Source organism: Bos javanicus, chromosome 17 (assembly GCF_032452875.1).
Source record: "Bos javanicus breed banteng chromosome 17, ARS-OSU_banteng_1.0, whole genome shotgun sequence".
Taxonomy (NCBI): Eukaryota; Metazoa; Chordata; class Mammalia; order Artiodactyla; family Bovidae; genus Bos; species Bos javanicus.
The window spans coordinates 10463805-10483126 of record NC_083884.1 but is presented as its reverse complement, the minus strand read 5'-3'; the positions used below and the strand labels follow the sequence as shown (position 1 = coordinate 10483126).

The 19322-nt window shown below is 41.8% G+C and overlaps 1 protein-coding gene across 5 annotated transcripts in view; it reads right to left on the bottom strand.

Annotated features, from left to right (window-relative positions):
- Window positions 1-19322, bottom strand: part of NR3C2 (nuclear receptor subfamily 3 group C member 2) — a 439879-nt gene that overhangs the window by 50202 nt on the left and 370355 nt on the right. For all 5 annotated transcript variants that reach the window (XM_061384035.1, XM_061384031.1, XM_061384034.1 and 2 more), the window contains one exon: window positions 2814-2944. In XM_061384035.1, coding sequence (XP_061240019.1) covers window positions 2814-2944 — 131 coding nt within the window. The remainder of the gene's footprint in view (window positions 1-2813; window positions 2945-19322) is intronic.

Below are 19322 nucleotides of genomic sequence, written 5' to 3'. Positions count from 1 at the left end.
AACACCCTCCCAGGCTGCTGGTCTGTCTTCGCTGCTGGAGTCCAGCCCAGCCGGCTCACCCTCCCCTCTCCCTGCGGCTGGGGGTCCCCTGCTGCCAGCCTACCTTCCACCCTTGCATCCGGCTGGAAGGGAAGGTCAAAGCCCTGGGTCTGAGTCCTAATTCACCAAGGAGGCTGCACAAGTCACACTTGCACGCCTCTGTTTTGTCCACTTTAGACAAGTCAGCAGTCTTGCACCATTAAATCAGATGATAGATGGAAAAACTCTTTGGAAACCTGAGAGAGGCCAGATGTGTGTAGGGCAGATACTGACACACCAGCCCCTGCCTTCCCCTTCCTGCCCTACCAGGTGCAGGCTTCACTCTTCCCCAGACCCAATTCCTCCATGCTGGGATCAGCAGCTTTTCTCACCCATTCTATCCTCAATGGTTGGCTGCTCATGCCACTCACTTCCAAACAGCTCTACTGAAAACCCTTCACCGCAGCCACTGATTCCTGGGCCGAGGGGAGGGCTGGGCATGTCTCAGATGCTCTTTTCAGCTTCCAGGGGGTCACTCAACAGCCTCTCCTCCTTTGAAGTTGGCGCCACTTGCCCTGGTGTCCTGGCACCCAGAACATTTCTCCTTTTCCTCAGTGGTCACGGCACTCGGTTCTGAGATTTCCTCTCTATCCTGTCTCCTGCCATCATCCCAGCCTCACCCTCATCTGATGAGAGCTTCCTCAAATTCCTTCCCCTCTGTTTGGAAAGGCTGGGGCCGCTGTCTGGGGAAGAAGTGTTTAGCATCCTTGCCAAGGCTAATCCTGCCTCCCTCGTCTCTCCTGGCTCCTTCTGCCATCGACGTCTCTCCTCTCATGCTTGGTTCCAGATGCCCGAAGCAGCTTCCCATCAATCTGCAAGTCCCTGGCCGTCTGGCCCCTGCCTGATGCCACATGGTCAACCCCAGTAGGCTTCTGTCAGCATTCCTGGCTTCCACTGGAAGCTCTGCCACGAGTCACGCCTCTGGGAAGCCTTGACCTCTGGGCCCTCTGCCAGCTCCTCTGCCTCCCTGATGGTTCTCCCTGTCCCTCAGCACTGCGTTCCTCCTTTCATGCACCTCAGTGGGTCTTCCCTCTTCTTCCTGTGCCTCGGCACCCCCACTTGCCATTGGACTTTACTGTTTTACAAAGATCATGTCAAGCTTATATGTCAATATCCAAATTTGTTTTCTGAGTTCAAGTCCCCCAGTTTCCCCCTCTTTAGGCCTCCCTCTGAGGCTACACATGCTCAGTCACTCAGTCATGTCCGACTCTTTGCGACCCCATGGACTGAAGCCCGCCAGGCTCCTCTGTCCATCGGATCCTCCAGGCAAGAAGACTGGAGTGGGTTGCCATCACATCCCGCAGGGGATCTTCCTGACCCAGGGATGGAACCCACATCTCCTGTACCTCCTGCATTGGCAGGTGGGTTGTTTACCACTCAGCCACCTGGGGAAGTCATTTTATACTCCATAAAATCCGCTCCAGTCCCAATAAGAATGCACTTCTCCTCACAGTATCACTACCACCTCACAATCATCTGTGCCCTCAAAACCCAGGTTGCTTCTGATCCAGACTGTTTTGCGCCCCTTCTCGTCAAGGCTGACTCTGCAGTGTGTCTCGAATGCATCTGGCGCTGTCAGCAAGCTGCCCACCATCATTAAGAAAGTTAAAGTGTAGTCGCTCCGTCATGTCTGACTCTTTTGACCCTGTGGACTGTAGCCCGCCAGACTCCTCTGTCCATGGAATTTCCCAGGCAAGAATACACCATTATTCAGGCTGTTATTTCAACAGCTTCACAGCAGGTCTCTGGGCTTCCAGTCTGGCTCAATTCTCTGTCTGACTTGGCCTCTCTCTCTCCTCATCCCATCCCCTTTCCTTCAGTCTATCTACTGCCAGACGTCTTCATGAAGCCATAAAGGACCCCTATGGCCATGTCAGCCCACTGCTCAGAGCCTTCTGGACCACACTCCCCTGCTTGCCTAATAGACAGCAGATGTCTTCAACAGGTGGGAATCTTCCAGTTCAATCTACAGGGCAACCATGCCTCCCCAGTCCAATAGTACCTGATATACCTTGAAAAATTGGTGGATACATAAATGAGATAAAAAACAAAAATCATAAATAGGCAAAACAACTCCGCAGAGCTAAGCACTATTATGTGGGTCTGCTTCCCACACCACCATGCTCTCTCACGCTCCCCAGCAGGGAGGTCAGCTCATGCCTCGGACTCAATCCCTCACCCTGGCAAAGCTCTCTGAGATGAAGCTTCATCAAGCATCCTCTGATGCCAAGAAGTGAGAATGTGCTTCCCTCCTCTGAGCCCCCAGGACAGTCTTTATCATGGCAGACAATCACTTTCCACAGTGTATTAAAATGACCTTGAATTTATCTTACGGGAGACAGTGAAGGACAGGGAAGACTGGCGTGCTGCAGTTTATGGGGTCGCAAAGAATCTGACATGACTCAGTGACTGAACAACAAAAACAAAACTCCCCGAGGGTTGAGACTGTGCCTCATTCATTCTGGTAGTTCCTGAACTGCCCAGTCCCACCATATACATAACAGACACTTAACGAATCCTTAGTGGCCGGATGGATGAAGGGATCAAGGCAGGTGCGCCACCCAAAGCTTCTAACTCTGCAAGTAACTTAATTCATCCTGCACCAACGCCCTCTGCCCACCTCCTCTTACTTTTTTTTTTTTTAATACTGACTATCTGGCCCTAGAAACAGGCTAGTCTCCGAAAGGGAAGATGATGTGACAGTATAAAAAAGTGCCAGTTGGACATCAATTTACTTGTGCTCAGCAGCAGCAACACTTTCATTACGGTGTATTCCTCGAAGGTGAGCTGCAGCCGGACAAACTGAAGGCTGATCTGGTGCATCCCCTGGCAGAGCTCATACATGGCAGACTGGTGCATCTTCTCTCTGCAAAGGAAAAGCAAAGATGTCTGAGATTGGAAGGTCCAGGACCAAACCCAGACCAGCAGCCCCAGGGAGCCCACGGAGAAATCCGAGTCTGAGTTATGCCTTTGGCTTCAATACAGAGCAGGTGTGTATTTGCAAAAGAGAAGTCAGCTGCCTAGCACGGTGACTGGTAAACTGCCTCTCGACCAACCTAGCCAGGCTGTTTATTCGTCCCCTTGGAGAATGTCAGAAGCACCGAAACCAACCTTTTTTCAAAGTGTGCCATGACTCCACTTTACATCAAGGGTGATAATGTGTGATGGTGCTGTGTGTGATCCTGAGATCATCCATGGAGTGGAGATGCTGCTGTGATGTGGGGTGAAGCCCAGAGATTCCAAGCCCTTACTGTTTGGAAGAGCTGTGTTAGATGCTATGGACACATGGCAAGGATGACCAGTCTCATTTCCACATGGGACCTCCATTACCCTCCCATAGAGGTTGTGAAATGTGCCCACTAATGCTTTGCAGCAACACATTTAACAAGACAAACCAGGCACTTCCCTGGAAGTTCAGTGGTTAAGACTTAACGTTCCAAGGCAGTGGCTGTGGGTACAATCCCTGGTCAGAAAGCTAAGATCCCACATGCCTTGTGGCCAAAAAACCAAAACATAAAACAGAAGCAATACTGTAACAAATCCAATAAAGACTTAAAAAAAGAAAGAGAAACTGAATTTTGAAAAGTGAAGGGAAATCAGACAACATTTAAAAAGATTCCTCAAATGGAACCTCTCTGGTCCAGGAGAAGATGATTTGGGAATGTGTGTGAAACATATACATCCATTCAACCAACCAACAGAGCCACTCTCTATGCCAAAATCCAAGTGTTTACATAAAAATCCACAAGATATTACAACACAAGTCATGATTATCTCTTTCCGTGAGAAGGAAGGCAGGCATCATTTAATTGTTCAGATGTTTTTCCTCAAAGTGATAAATCCTCTGGGAGGCCCTGGGTAAGTACCAAGTTATGATGACCAGAAAGAAATGAGTGAAAAAGAGACTACTAGTGAGAAACATGCCTGATGACTCAGGCCACAGACACAGCGGAGTTGATGATGGCTGATCCACTTCTATGAGTGACTGAACGCAGGGGAGCGTCTGTGGCAAAGCCACCCTGGGACTCCTCTTCCAGGACACACTCTTGGATTCCAATGGCAAAATTCTCTCTAAAAGCCATTTGTAAAGAACTCATCATAGAACACACTGCATTTTTCTTGGTATTATTGCTATATGTTTTTCTTTCCCCGTAATAAGCTAGGAGATACTTTTAACCATTAAAAATTAGAAAATTTTTTTAATGTATGAAATTTTAAATTTAATTAAAAATTTTAATAAAAAAATGCAGCATGTTGGATCTTATTTTCCCTACCAGGGATCAAACCTGTGACCCCTGCATTGGGAGCACAGAGTCTTAACCACTGGACTGCCGGGGAAATCCTTTTAATTGAAGTATAGTTGATTTACAATGCTGTGCTAATTTCTGCTCTGCAGCAAAGTGATTCAGTTATACATATATATATACACACACACACATTCTTTTTCATATTGTTTTCCATTTCCATTTCCAAGTACAGTTCCCTGCGCTACAGTAGGACCTTGTGGTTTATCCATTCTATATATAATGCTTTGCATCTGCTAATCCCAAACTTCCAATCCTTCCCCACCCACCCGCCTTGGCAACTACAAGTCTATTCTTTGTATCTGTGAGTCTGTTTTTGTTTCATAGGTAGGTTCACTTGCATCATATTTTAGATTCCATATATAAGTGATATCACTTGGTATTCATCTTTCAGGGAGCTATCTCTAAATAAGGAAATATTTTCAAAATACTTGCACACACATCCAAACCCAAACACACACACATACACACACACACACAGAAAAACAGCGGGAGACTACGGTTCCACCATGAAGAATTAAGAATGCAAATATATGCTAATATCTTTGCCATACTTGCTTCAGATCTTTAAAAAGTGAACAAGGCCTAGTTAAGTCCTGTTCTGCCTCCCTCCTTGTCCCCATTCATCTTCCTCATTCAAGAAGGGAACCACCCACCACGGGAGATTCCCATTTTCTCTCAGATATGTACACTTTACACACATGTATGTATTCATGAAAACAGCACCCAGTACCACTTTGTTTTATGTAAATTTGAAATTAGATATGCACATCCTTCTGCAACTTATTTTTATTCAGCGTTGTGATTCTGCGATATGTCTGTTTTAACACACAGGTAACTCAAAGTGAAGTCGTTTTCTCTGCAGAGCCTTTCGTTTGTCTGAACACACCACAGTTTACTAATCCCTTCCACTCCGGATGGACACTGGGGTTGCTTCTGCTTTATGGCTATTCCAGATGAGGCCCCAGGGACATCAGTGGGTATTTCTCTAGGATACAGGATGAAAACAGAACTGCTGAGTCATGGATGTGTGCACAGCTGCTGCTTTCATTCCAACCAGAAGGAGATGCGATGTCCTTTTGTTCAAGTCCGGCCAACACTCATCATTAACCCATTTGAATCGTTTTTGCTTCTTGATGAGGGCTGAAAGGTTAGCCCCACTACTGCCTTTATTTGCATGGTCATGATCACCAGCAGGCTGAACATTTTTCAAATGTTTTTTTGACCATTTGAGTTTCTTTTTTGTGATTTGTCTTTTCATATCTTTAAATACTTTAAGCTTTTTGCCTCCTTCTATCGCCAATCTTTATTCATAATTTTTTTGCCTTATAATTTTTGTCTGATATTAATATTGTTTCTTCCTCATTCCCTCTGCCTCTTTCTTTTGCTCTTTTTAGAATTAGCCTAGGGACTTCACTAGTGGTCCAGTGGAAAGGACTCTGTGCTCTCACTGCGAGGGCCCAGGCTCCATCCCTGATCAGGGAACTAGGATTCCACAAGCCACGTGGTTGCAGTCAAAGGGGAAAAAAAAAAAAAAAGAATTTGCCTGGAATGCCCTTTAAAAAAAATCCCTTATTTACAAAGTCCCCACATAATTATATTTCACACATGTTGCTTACAAACAGCAAAAAGCTGAATTTAAAAAGTCTGAGAGTCTCTGTATTATAATAGCTTGGTTTAATCTGTTTTCATTTATCATGATTATTGATTTATTTGGAATTTTTTTCCTACCATTTTAACTTCCTTTCCTCCTTTTTACTTCGTTTCATTAAATGGGTCTGGCTTAAAAAATTTTTTTTTCTTTGCTCATCTACTGGATTTAGAAGGTTCACATTCTATTTTTACTCTTAAAATAATTAAGTTATGAACTTGCATATTTAAAAATCTAAAGTTAATCAGCAGCTTTTCCACGAGGAACAGAAAAAATGTAGAGTGCTTTATCTCTGGCCTACTGCCTCCCATTTTCACCGTGTCGCTCTTCAGTATTTAAACTTCCACTTGTTTTCAAATTACTGCCCAAGTCTCTCCCTCTCTCTCACATCCACACCTCGTGTCTGTTTAGAGTTACAGATGTATTTCTTTGATCACTGCTGTCAACTGCACTTCACTCCTTACTACTGGGTTCAATTTCCTACTGAAGAACATACATATACATACATATATAATTAAAATTCTGCAGCAGTCAGTCACTGAATGTTGAAATCTTTCAGTCTTGCTATGCCTGAAAGTGTTTTTATTTCACCTGCATTCTGGAATGACAGTTTAACACGTTATAGATTTCTAGTGTGGTAACCTCCTTCAGCAGAGAAGGCAATGGCACCCCACTCCAGTACTCTTGCCTGGAAAATCCCTTGGACGGAGGAGCCTGGTAGGCTGCAGTCCATGGGGTCGCTAAGAGTCAGGCACAACTAAGCAACTTCACTTTCACTTTTCACTTTCATGCATCGGAGAAGGAAATGGCAAAGCACTCCAGGGTTCTTGCCGGGAGATTCCCAGGGATGGGGGAGCCTGGTGGGCTGCTGTCTCTGGGGTTGCACAGAGTCGGACACGACTGAAGCGACTTAGCAGCAGCAGCAGTAGCAACCTCCTTCAGTACTTTGAAGATAGTATTCCACGACACCTGGATCTTCACCACCACTTCTGGGATTTTTTTTTTTTTAATTTTATTTTTAAACTTTACAATATTGTATTGGTTTTGCCATATATCACATGAATCCGCCACAGGTATACACGTGTTCCCCATCCTGAACCCTCCTTCCTCCTCCCTCCCCATACCTTCCCTCTGGGTCGTCCCAGTGCACCAGCCCCAAGCTTCCAGTATCGTGCATCGAACCTGGGCTGGCGACTCGTTTCATATATGATATTATACATGTTTCAATGCCATTCTCCCAAATCATCCCACCCTCTCCTTCTCCCACAGAGTCCAAAAGACTGTTCTATACATCTGTGTCTCTTTCTTGTTGGTCTAATTGTCTTTCCCTTATAGGTAGAGAACTAGTACTTTCCTTGGTAGCTTAATAAAAACTTGCTCTGTTTATTTTTGATGCTTGCATTTTCAATATGAGGAACTCAAGTATGCACTTATTTTTATTCCTGTTGGTCAGGATTCAGTGTCTTTATTTGATTTGAAGATGCAGTTATTTCTTCAGTTCTGAAATGTTCTTAGACATTATTTCTTCGAATATCACCCCCACCCCACCTATTTTTCCTTTTTGAACTCCTACTCGTGGGTTAGACCTTTTCACTGAATCTTCTGCACTAACCACTGTTTCATATTTTCTATCTTCTTATCTCTTTGTACTGCGTCCCAGGTGGCTCAGTGGTGAAGAACCTGCCTGCCAATACAGAACACAAAAGAGATGTGGGTTTGACCCTTGCGTCGGGAAGATCCCCTGGAGGAGGGCATGACAACCCACTCACGTGTTCTTGCCTGGAGAACCCCACGGGCAGAGGGGCCTGGCGGGCAATGGACCATAGGGTCACAAAGAGTCGACGTAACTGAAGCGATTCAGCACGCACATCTGCATGGCACTCTAGGTGACTTTCTCATCTACTTTCTAATATTTTTTTTCTGTTTCTGTGTAATCTGTTTAATGTTTACAGTGTTTTGATTTTAATGTTTTTCATGTCTTGTGCTTGTTTGCTGAATCGTGTCTGACTCTGTGACCCCACGGACTGGAGCCTGCCAGGCTGCTCAGTCCAAGGGATTTCCCAGGCGAGAATATTAGAGCACATTGCCATTTCCTCCTTCGGAAATGGCAGGCTAGGTGCCTAGAAACGCTTGACTTAGTTTTTCCTCAAACATTTCTGTTATTTTCCATGAGATACATCTTACTTTATGGTTATTATACGTCCTTTCTCTAAATCATACATTATCTATTATATCTCTAAATACTTTCAACATGTTTATAGTTGGTTTAAAATATTTTAAATTCATTTTGGGGGGACGCTCATAAGCCTGCCCAGCATGTTTTATTAAGGCATATACTGTTTCTAGGTGAGTCCCAGGGGCACTGTCTTGTGGAAGGGACTCTGCGGGAAGTTGTAGCATTTATAGCTATCAGGGGTACAAGCATTTCACTTGATCTGGACCAGTTTTGATGCTAAATTTTCAGCTTAATTGCTTTTTGCAAGACTTGTGTAGTTTAAATTTAGACTCCACACTTGACGTGATGCAGGCTTGTGGCTCTTCTTTCTTTCGGCTTCCTTGCCACGTCCCTGGGCTGGCTGGCTTGCTGGGTTTACTGTCCTTGCAAGTAGACAGTGAAATCTTTTCAGAGCCTGGGGCTCCATTGCAGGCCCAGTCTTGCAGGAGTGTACGTTCTCCTTTCCTGTTCTTGTTTGTCTTCTAATACCCATCCCTAAGTCGTTTTTCTGCATCCAGAAGTCGGAGGGCCATGTGTAACTAGCTTTAACTCCAAGTTGAACTACTCTGGCGGTGAATTCTCTGTTCTTTTTTTCTTTTGAACTTAGTTATATATTTAAGATCTTTTAAAATACAAAATTTCTATGTATTTTGTACATAGAGGGGGGGAAAAAAGCTCAATTCCATTTCACCATTCCAATTGCTAACTTTAAGCTTCTTAAAGGCAAGATCCATGTCCGATTGACCTTTGTGAAGGTCAAAGAGAGTCTGATAGCCAAGTGCCCTGTGTCCATCTTTATGCAAAAGTGTTTCATGAATGAATGAGAGAGAAGGAAAGCCAAAAGGAAAGAGGACAGGCGAAGACAACCAAATGAATGACAGACACACAGATGTACATGTGACAGTGATGATCAGAGAAAGGTAACACTGAAAATTCACAGAAAGATCAAGTGGCTAATAAACTAGATACTGCTTTTGTTAAGTTCTTGAAAAGTTTCCAAGAACAAAAGGAGAGATATAGGTTATAAAAGGGGGTGAAGCGGATAACAAATCTGGAGTCTGTGGAATATAATACAACACATATTTGATGACACGCAGTTTAAAAGTGCACTCCTAAGCACTTGATCCCTTCAGCTTCCCTGCGCAAGAGGCAGAACAGACATCCTTGGCTTTGCCCCAATAGGGGGTAGGAATGCATGGACCATGGGCCCCTGAGTGTGCCGGTTTTATGAGCCTGGCATCATGTCACTTCTGAGATCTAGGCTTATCATATGTAAACTGGGAATTAACACTAAATCCCACTGTGCAGAGATGTAGGGACCAACTGTATGGAAGTTCTTAAATTATAAAGCCCTCTATGAACATTAGCTTTTGCTGTTGATGTCATGGGGAGAACAAAATGCTTCTTGAGAGACCAATGATCATTTTGGTTAAACAGACCAAGAAAGAATCGAATTCTTAAAATTACTTTCCAGGAAAATAAGACTGCATTCTTGTTGTTATTTCTACACACATCATGGTAAATAAATCAGGAGAAAAACCAGAGAGGATGCAGATTTTCAAGAAGGTAGATGTGACTTGCCCAGGGTAGAACAGGAGGATGAAAGGTCTCATGTCAGTGTTTCTGTTACCAGAAGTGTTAGCAAAACGTCCACACACAGATTAAAGACTGTGTACAGACAGACCTCAGATTCTACTTGAAAGACAGATTAGAATGTGTAACAACACACCTAAAAAAAGCCACTTTTTTGTCACTTGTATGGGAAAAGCATCTCTTTAACTCTTTCTTGAGGCATTATTACCTGAATAATCCCCATCGTTTTCAGAGCTATCACTTATGGAATGCCTACCATACCAAAATTTCGTCTTGTTAGTTCTCATAATGCCTTGTGGAGACTCATTCTCATGTTCGTGACAAGGGAATAATTTAGGTGCACAATGGAGCCTTGGACTTAAACCCAGGTTTTTTTCTTCAAAACACTGGCCTCTGCATGTGAGCCAAGCAATTCCTGAAGGACCACTCCCCGACCCCCTCCCCCATGATGCAGAAAGTGGAAAAGACTTGCAGTGAAGAGCACAGCACTCTCTTAAAAGTTGTATCCATGAAACTGGGGGAAATTTGTACTGAACTGGTCACCACAGCAGTGACTGGAGTAAGAGATAAAGCCCAAATGATCCTAGATTATGAACAGTGTTCCTCAAAAGACAACCTGACGAGGCTAATGAAGTGAAATGAAAGTCGCTCAGCTGTGTCCAACTCTTTGCAACCCCATGGACTATACTGTCCATGGAATTCTCTAGGCCAGCATACTGGAATTAGTAGCCTTTCACTTCTCCTGGGGATCTTTCCAACCCAGGGATTGAACCCAGGTCTCTGGCATTGCAGGCGGATTCCTTACCAGCAGAGCCACAAGGGAAGCACTGAAGAGGCTAGGATGTTCTTAAAATAGACCTCCAAGAGATGGACTCCTTTCTGACAGACATATCCTCTCCACTCTGTTTAAGTGCATGCCATGAGATGGTGGGAACTGGGTTGCTTTCAGGCTCCTGACTCAAGAGAACCACCTGAAGCTGTTTTCAGCTAAGTTAACATCCCAGTCGCACTGACTTCACTCCTCTTCACTCTCTAGTTCCCATTCAGAGACTCTTAGGGCTGACTGTTTCAACTACCTCCATCAGAAACACGGCTCCCCAGCTAAGCCTGTGAGCCTCAACTGCTGAGCCCACGCTCTGCAGTAAGAGAAGCCCCCACAACGAGAAGCCCTGGCACCACAGCAAAGAGTCGCCCCCATTCGTCACAACCGGAGAAAGCCTGCATGCAGCAACGAAGACCCAGTGCGGCCGTACATAAATAAAAAGGGGAAAAAATCCCTCAGGCCTTTCCTCTCTCCACGTTGCTGGCTTAGTCGCTTACAGCTCTCTCCTTCCGAGTGTCTCTTTACAACTATAAAGAGGTATTTGGTACCTCAAATGTTTTGCTGTTACATTTGCTCCCGTGTTTATATTTTGCTCCCCATTATGTGGTAAGATTTTGTGTTTTTCCAATTCCACTGCTGCTGCCACTGCATGAAATTGAGTTCTCTAAATGAAGAGTACTGTGTACTCAATATAGCTTGAAATTTCAAGAAAATAGGCCATCTTAAAAACACATTTTACATCACATCATTTTTTGCACAATTAGATTAAATGCACAGAAATTTAACGTACATCCAAAGAAGTTGAAACAAGGACAATCTTTTCAGCATGATACGGGGATTAATTTTACAACAACATAAAAGTTATCTCTGCTACCTGCTTTGATTCATTAGATAATCTTACCTCATTTTGACTAAAAAATAAAAAAAAATAAAAATACACAGACTACTTTGGGAAAGAGATGAAATTTGTATAAAAAATAAAAGTAAATGCCAAAGTTACCTGTGAACAGTGGGGCTGATATAGAGCCAGTAGGAGATTTTTGATGTAGGAAACAGCCCTGTATTAAGGTGAACATCGGACCTGACACTCATTTGTCTCTACTTCTAAATGTGGATACAACATCGTTTATAAACATCGTCTCCTTTTTAGGAATAGCACAAAGTCCAATTTTAAATAAACAGGATAACAAAATGGTCACAGAGACCCAGTTTCAATGCAAATACCTTAGGCTTAAATCCATGAGAATGACAGTTCTAAAATATTCTCAAAGAAACTCTTAAAAAAGAGAAAGAGAAAGAAACATTTCAATTGTCTTACCATTTTCTCCAACTAGGAAACCAATTTTATTCACAGCTATAACTTTATCTGGTCCTTTCTTAGGACACCTATTACACTAAATTGAAATCGTATGATCATTTGGAAATAGTTTTAAGATATTATATTAAAATAATCTAATGTCTCTAAACTTGATTTACTTGGAACAAAAGTGAAGAATCAAAGAATGAGAAAATACCTTTTTTTTTTTCTTTTGAAAGAATTTTGAATAGGATATGGAATTTACTCTCGTAATAAAGGTGGGAATTAGAGGGCCTTCTCTGCTCGTCCAGTGGTGAAGAATCTGCCTTCCAGTGCAGGCGACTTGGGTTCAATCCCTGGTCAGTGAACTAAGATCCCACAAACCTTGGAGCAACTGAGCTCTCGTGCCACAGCTACCGAGCCCGGAAGCTGCACCTGGAGAGGAGTCTGCGCGCCACAATGAAGCACTCATGTGCCACGACCAGGACCCAATGCAGCCAAATAAATACTTTAAAAAAGAGTGGGATTTAGAAAAAGGCCCATTTAAGTCAGAGTGGGAAGGGCCTCACAATTTAAATGATTTGCATGGTAGTCGCCTGCTTTTAACTTAGTGGCTAAAAGATGTGAACCACTGTGTGTCTACGGGATCCATGTGTTCTTACCATTATTATATGGTAACAGTTTTGTCCTATTTCACATTATGAGACTAGCCCATTTAACCTACTGTCCAATGGCTGTCAGAAAGAACACTCTTGTTTTGGTATTCAAGTACTGGTCTACTAAAATATTACTAAAGATGTGCTTGAAAATCTTATTCAATTATCTGGAGGTCCATATTGGACACAGCTGACTTAGGAAATTATTGTCCTAACTAAATACATTCCTGGAATCATATTTATGTTCTGCTCTGATAGAAACAAGACAGTTGATAAGCCCAAACCACAAAATATTCCAGGCTACAGGTACTACAGGACTCAGAAGCTCTAAGTTTTAGCCTGAACAGCTACAGGTATTCCTCAAGCCGTGACCATTTACAAGGAGAATGCAAGCTAGCTTCAACTTACAGAATCTCTGCAAGAACTGAAAGCAGGCCGGGTCTTGAAGAGACACTGGTACCCCATGTTTGTAACAGCACTACTGAAAATACCCAGAAAGTGGAAGCAATCCAATGTGCATTGACAGATGAATGATAAAGTGTGCCACATACATATGTTGAAGTATTATTTAGCCTTAAAAAGGAAGGATATTCTGACATGTGCTACAACATGGATGAAACTTGATTGCATCATGCAAAGTGAAATAAGGCAGTCACAAAAAGACAAATACCATGTGAGTCCACTTCTCTGAGGTACCTAGAGTAGTCAAATTCAAAGCGATAGGAAGCAGAATGGTCGTTACCAGGGCTGGGAAGAGGAAGGAGTAGGGACTTATTTATATAACAATGTGTCGATGTATTTAACATTATTGAACTATACAGTTAATAATGGTTAAGATAATAAATTGTATGGTACAAGTATTTTATCACAATTAAAATTGTTAATTAAAACAATCTTTCTCTTTCCAAGAACTCACAGATTGTTAATTAAAAAAGAATATTTGCAAATTATGACTTATAAGGGGTTAATGTCCAAAATATATAAATAGTTCATATAACTCAACATCAAAAACAAACAACACAATTAAAAAATGGGCAGAAGACCCGAATAAACATTTTTCCAAAGGAGACCATCAGGCCATCATGTACAAGAAAAGATGTTCAACACTGATAATCATCAGAGAAATGCAAATTAAAACTACAATGAGATATCACCTTACACCTGGCAGAATGGCTATCATCAAAAAGACCACAAATAACAAATGCTGGTGACGACGCGGGAAAAATGAGAACCCTGGTGGGAATATAAATTGGTGCAGCCACAGTGGAAGGCAGTACAGAGGGTTCTCAAAAAACTAAAAATAGAACTCCCACAAGACCTGGCCATTCCATCCCTGGGCATATATATCTGAAGAAAATGAAAACATTAATTTGAAAAGAAACATGCACCCTCATGTTCACAGAGGCACTGTTTACAACAGTCAAGATATGGAAGCAACTTAAGTGTCCGTCAACAGACGAGTGAGTGAAGGAGATGGGGTACGTATATATACAATGAAATACTACTCAGCCATAAAAAAGAATGAAGTTTCGCCATTTGCAACAGCCAACGGTGGACCTGGAAGGCATTATACTTAGCGAAATACATTAGAAAAGAAAATATACTATATGATACTATTTAAATGTGGAATCTAAAAAAAAAAAAAGTTTAGTGAACATAACAAAAAAGAAACAGATTCACAGACATAGAGAATAAACTAGTGATTACCAGCGGGGAGAGGGAAATGAGGAGGGGCAGGATACGGTTAGGGGAGTTAAGAGGCACAAACTATCTGTATAAAATAGGTAAGGTACAAGGATACACTGTACAACAGGGAATAAAGCCAACATTTCATAAAAATTATAAATGGAGTGAAACCTTTAAAAATCGTGAATCCCTGTGCCATGCACTGAAAGTTACATAACACTGTGCATTAACTAAGTGCGTGTGTGCTTAGTCGTGGCCAACTCTTTGCAACCCCACGGACTGTAGCCTGCCAGGCTCCTCTGTCCATGGGATTTCCCAGGCAAGATTACTAGAGTGGGCTGCCATTTCCTCCTCCAGGGGATCTTCCTGACCCAGAGATCAAATCGTCTTCTGTGTCTCCTGCACTGACAGACAGATTCTTTACCACTGAGCCACCTGGGAAGCCCACATTATCTATACAACAACAAAAAAATCTGCAACTCATCATCCTATCTGCTATACTTTGATGGAGATTAGAAATTCAGATCTGTGTTTAATTGTGTAACTTCTCTTACGGTTTAGGCTTTTTATTTATTCTTCTTTTATAATATATAAATAATCTTCCTCCATTTTTACTATTTGCCTTTTGTATTTTGCTGCATTTTTAGTCGTACTGTATTGGTGTTTTTATTATAAGCTGCACTAAATGCTTTTTGAAAGTAGGAAGAGTGAAAATTCTTTCAAAAGCCATAGTTTTAAAAATTAGAAATGGTTCTCGAAAGGCCTGTCTGCTGTTGCTTTTGTACTCCAAGGAGGAAAGGAAAATAGAGCTACCTTTATCACTCCTTTCTCTTTCCAAGAACCCACAGTTGATACATGTAATTGTTTTACACTAGTAGATTTCATAAATGCCAAAGCAGAAGTTCCTAGCCCTTCCACCTATGGGAGCCTATGGACGGTACAGTGACATTTTAAAACTTAATATCCTTTAGCAATATTGCAGCAAACTGTACCTTCGTCACCCAAACACCTTTTCAGTGTGTAGACATCACTTTGCTTAGTAAGAAACTAGAAAACTAAGTCTTTGAAATATTTCACTTTAACCCCTGAACCCAACTGAATCCTATTGTTTAATCAAACAACAAGCAACTCTCATCACCTAGGAAGTCTGTATCCTTCTTCTGGATACTAAGGCACATATCATTTTTTAAAATCTATTTTTAGTTGGAGGATAATTGATTTACAACATTCTGTTGGCTTCTGCCATACAAGAGTGTGAGTCAGCCGTAAGTGTACCTGTGTCCCTTTTCTCTTAAATCCCCCTAACACCTCTTACCCCATCCCACGCCTCTAGGATGCCACAGAGCTCAGGGCTGGGCTCCCTGTGTTATACAGCAACGTCCCATCAGCTGTCTACTTACATGAGGTAATGCATGTTTCAATGCTACTGTCTCAATTCTTCCTACCCTCTGCATCCCCTGCTGTGTTCAAAGTCTGTACTCTATGTCTGTGTCTCTGTCCCTGCCCTGCAAACAGGTTCATCAGTACTATGTTTCTAGATTCCATGTATATGCACCAGTATATGAAATTTGTTTTCCTGACTTACTTCACTCTATGTAACAGGCTTTAGGTTCATTGACCTCATTAGAACTGACTCAAATGTGTTCCTTTTTATGGCTGAGTAATATTCCATTGTACATTTGTAACACAGTTTCTTTATCCATTCATCTGTTGATGTTCATCTAAGTTACTTCCATGTCCTGCGTATTGTTAATAGTGCTACTATGAACACTGGGATACATGTGTTTTTGCAATTATAGTTTTCTCAGGGTATCTGCCTGGGTCATATGGTAAGTTTATTCCTAGTTTTTAAAGGAATCTCCATACTGTTCTCCATAGAAGCTGTTTCCATTTACATTCCCACCGACAGCGCAAGAGGTTCTCTTTTCTCCATACCTTCTCCAGCATTTACTGCCTGCAGATGTTTTGACGACGGCCATTCTGACCAGTGTGAGGTGACACTTCATTGTGGTTCTGACTTGCGTTTCTCCGATAATGAGCAATGCTGAGCATCTTTTTGTGTGATGGTTGCCATGTGTATGTCTTCTTTGGAGAAATGGCTGTTTATATCTGCTGCCCACTTTTTGATTGGGTTGCTTTTCTGGTATTGCTGCTGATATATTTTGGAGATTGATTGAAGCATGTATCTTTATATGAGTGTGCCTTTATATCTTTTGTACAGTGCACAGGTCCAAAATTACATGAGTGCTAAATAAATATCTGATAGCTACAGAGAACAGGTGAAGCCAACAGATTTCACAGACTTTGCTTGCTCCTCAAATATAGATACAAAGTTAGTGCTCACTCAGGGCTGAACTCCTTTAAGTCTCTGAAATCTCAAGAAGACGTTTCTTAATAAACCTGCTTGCTAACATACTATTACTTCTATCCATTGCTCCAGCTGTATGCACACGTGTGTATGTGTATGCTGAGTGCTATGTTGGAATGAACTCATCAGTAGTGCCAGTCTTACAGCAGAGAGTTAAATAATTTGAGTGGGGTAGTGCACACAGATAATTACAGCAGATCTGAAGGACCAGACCTTATATCTGATACTGCAAATCACATCATTATGTCTGAATAAATCTAACATCTTGTTACATGGTCAGTCTAACAGATGGTCCCTGTCTCCAGCTTGTTATTTTCCTAAAACAGCATGCAGAAACAGTTCTTCTTTTTCAAATCTTAATTAGAATAAAAATGACCTCAATTTGAGCATTCAAATGATGCCAGTTTATGGTTTTTATTTTTTTCACAGTCTTACTAGATTTTTCCCTAACGGACAAACAAAATATATCTGTAGGAGGACCATTTTGCTAGTTGCAGTTTTGATGTCTGTTCGTTTTTATAGTATTGACATCATCTATTAACAGCCAGGGCAGAACTCAGCTGCTCAAGAATTGCTGGAGAATGTTGCTTGTGGTTTGCTTTCCTGGACAGGTGTGCCTAAAGGAGTGGTCTCCCCACCATTTCCATAACATTCATGTATTCCCCATTAATTTTACATGGTGAAAGCTCAGGAACAGTTAAAAGCTGGTTCAGTGTTTTTCTTGTTACCTTAACTGACGTTCCAGAAGAGATGTGTTTCACAGAACTGACCTTGACTTAACCATACAATTTCACTGACTTTAATGAATGTTACACAGATCAAAAGAATATGTGCCCATCAAAAAAAATCTAGAAGGGGCCTAGTTATACGATGGTAACTGTAATTGACCAGCAACGGTCTTAGAAATCTACAAATGTTTTATTTTTAACCATACATTCTATAGATAGTTTTTAGTAAAACTCTTTTGTGCCTTATATTTTTAAATACTTATACAGGATCATTTCTTTTGGGTACAGGACCATGTTTTTTGGTAGAGAAAGAAACATGTAGCCATAATCCACTGTGAAAAGGTCGGATTCTAGAGCAAGTTAATTGAGGGCACCTGCATGACAAAAATGTTTTGGACTGACCAAGTCAATCTTAGTATTCACTGCATTGTTAATTTCCACAGACCAGTTATGATATAATTCATTTAAAAAGTCCCACTGCATAGCACAGGGAACTGTATCCAGTCTCCTAGGATAAACCATCATGGAAAAGAATATAAAAAAGAATGTACATATGTGTATAACTGGATCACTCCGCGATACACCAGAAATGAACACAACATTGTGAATCAACTATACCTCAATAAAAAATAAGTAAAAATAAAAAAGTGATTTTGAAGCAACTTTTCATGACATATTTGTCCTGAGATGTGTGACTAATACTTCACACTAGAGGAAAGTCAGGAACACAGCAAACTGCAGAATATTTACAAGAATTATGGCTCTCTATGTATTACCTATAAACTTTGGCACAGGCAAACAGGTGCAGGCACTGTCTTACTCCTGACATCACAGGGGACTGGAATGCAAAAGTAGGAAGTCAAGAGATACCTGGAGTAACAGGCAAATTTGGCCTTCGAGTACAGAATGAAACAGGGCAAAGGTTAACAGAGTTTTGCCAAGAGAACACATTGGTCATAGCAAACGCCCTCTTCCAGCAACACATGAGAAGACTCGACACATAGACATCACCATATGGTCAATACAGGAATCGGACTGATTATACTCTTTGCAGCCAAAGATGGAGAAGCTCTATACAGACAGCGGAAAAAAAAAAAAAAAGACCGGGAGCTGACTGTGGCTCAGATCATGAATTCCTTATTGCTAAATTCAGACTGAAAATGAACAAAGTAGGGAAAAACACTAGACCATTCAGGTATGACGTAAATCAAATCCCTCACAATTATACAGTGGAAGTGACAAGTAGATCCAAAGGATTAAATCTGATAGAGTGTCTGAAGAACTATGGATGGAGGTTTGTGACATTGTACAGGAGGCAGTGATAAGACCATTTTGAAGAAAAGAAATGCAAAAAGCCAAAATGATTGTCTGAAGAGTCCTTAAAAATAGCTGAGAAAAGAACAGAAGTTAAAGGCAAAGGAGAAAAGGAAAGATGTACCCATCTGAAGGCAGAGTTCCAAAGAATAGCAAGGAGAGAGCACACACCTTCCTCAGCGATCAGTGCAAAGAAACAGAGGAAAACAATAGAATAGGAAAGACCAGAGATCTCGTCAAGAAAATCAGAGATACCAAGGGAACATTTCATGCAAAGATGGGCTCAATGAAGGACAGAAATGGTATGGACCTAACAGAAGCAGAAGATATTAAAAAGAGGTGGCAAGAATACACAGAAGAACTGTACAAAAAAGATCTTCACGACCCAGATAATCACAATGGTGTGACCACTCACCAAGAGCCAGAGATCCTGGAATGCAAAGTCAAGTGGGCCTTAGGAAGCATCACTACAAACAAAGCTAGTGGAGGTGATGGAATTCCAGTTGAGCTATTTCAAGTCCTAAAAGATGCTGCTGTCAAAGTGCTGCACTCAATATGCCAGCAAATTTGGAAAACTCAGCAGTGGCCCCAGGACTGGAAAAGGTCAGT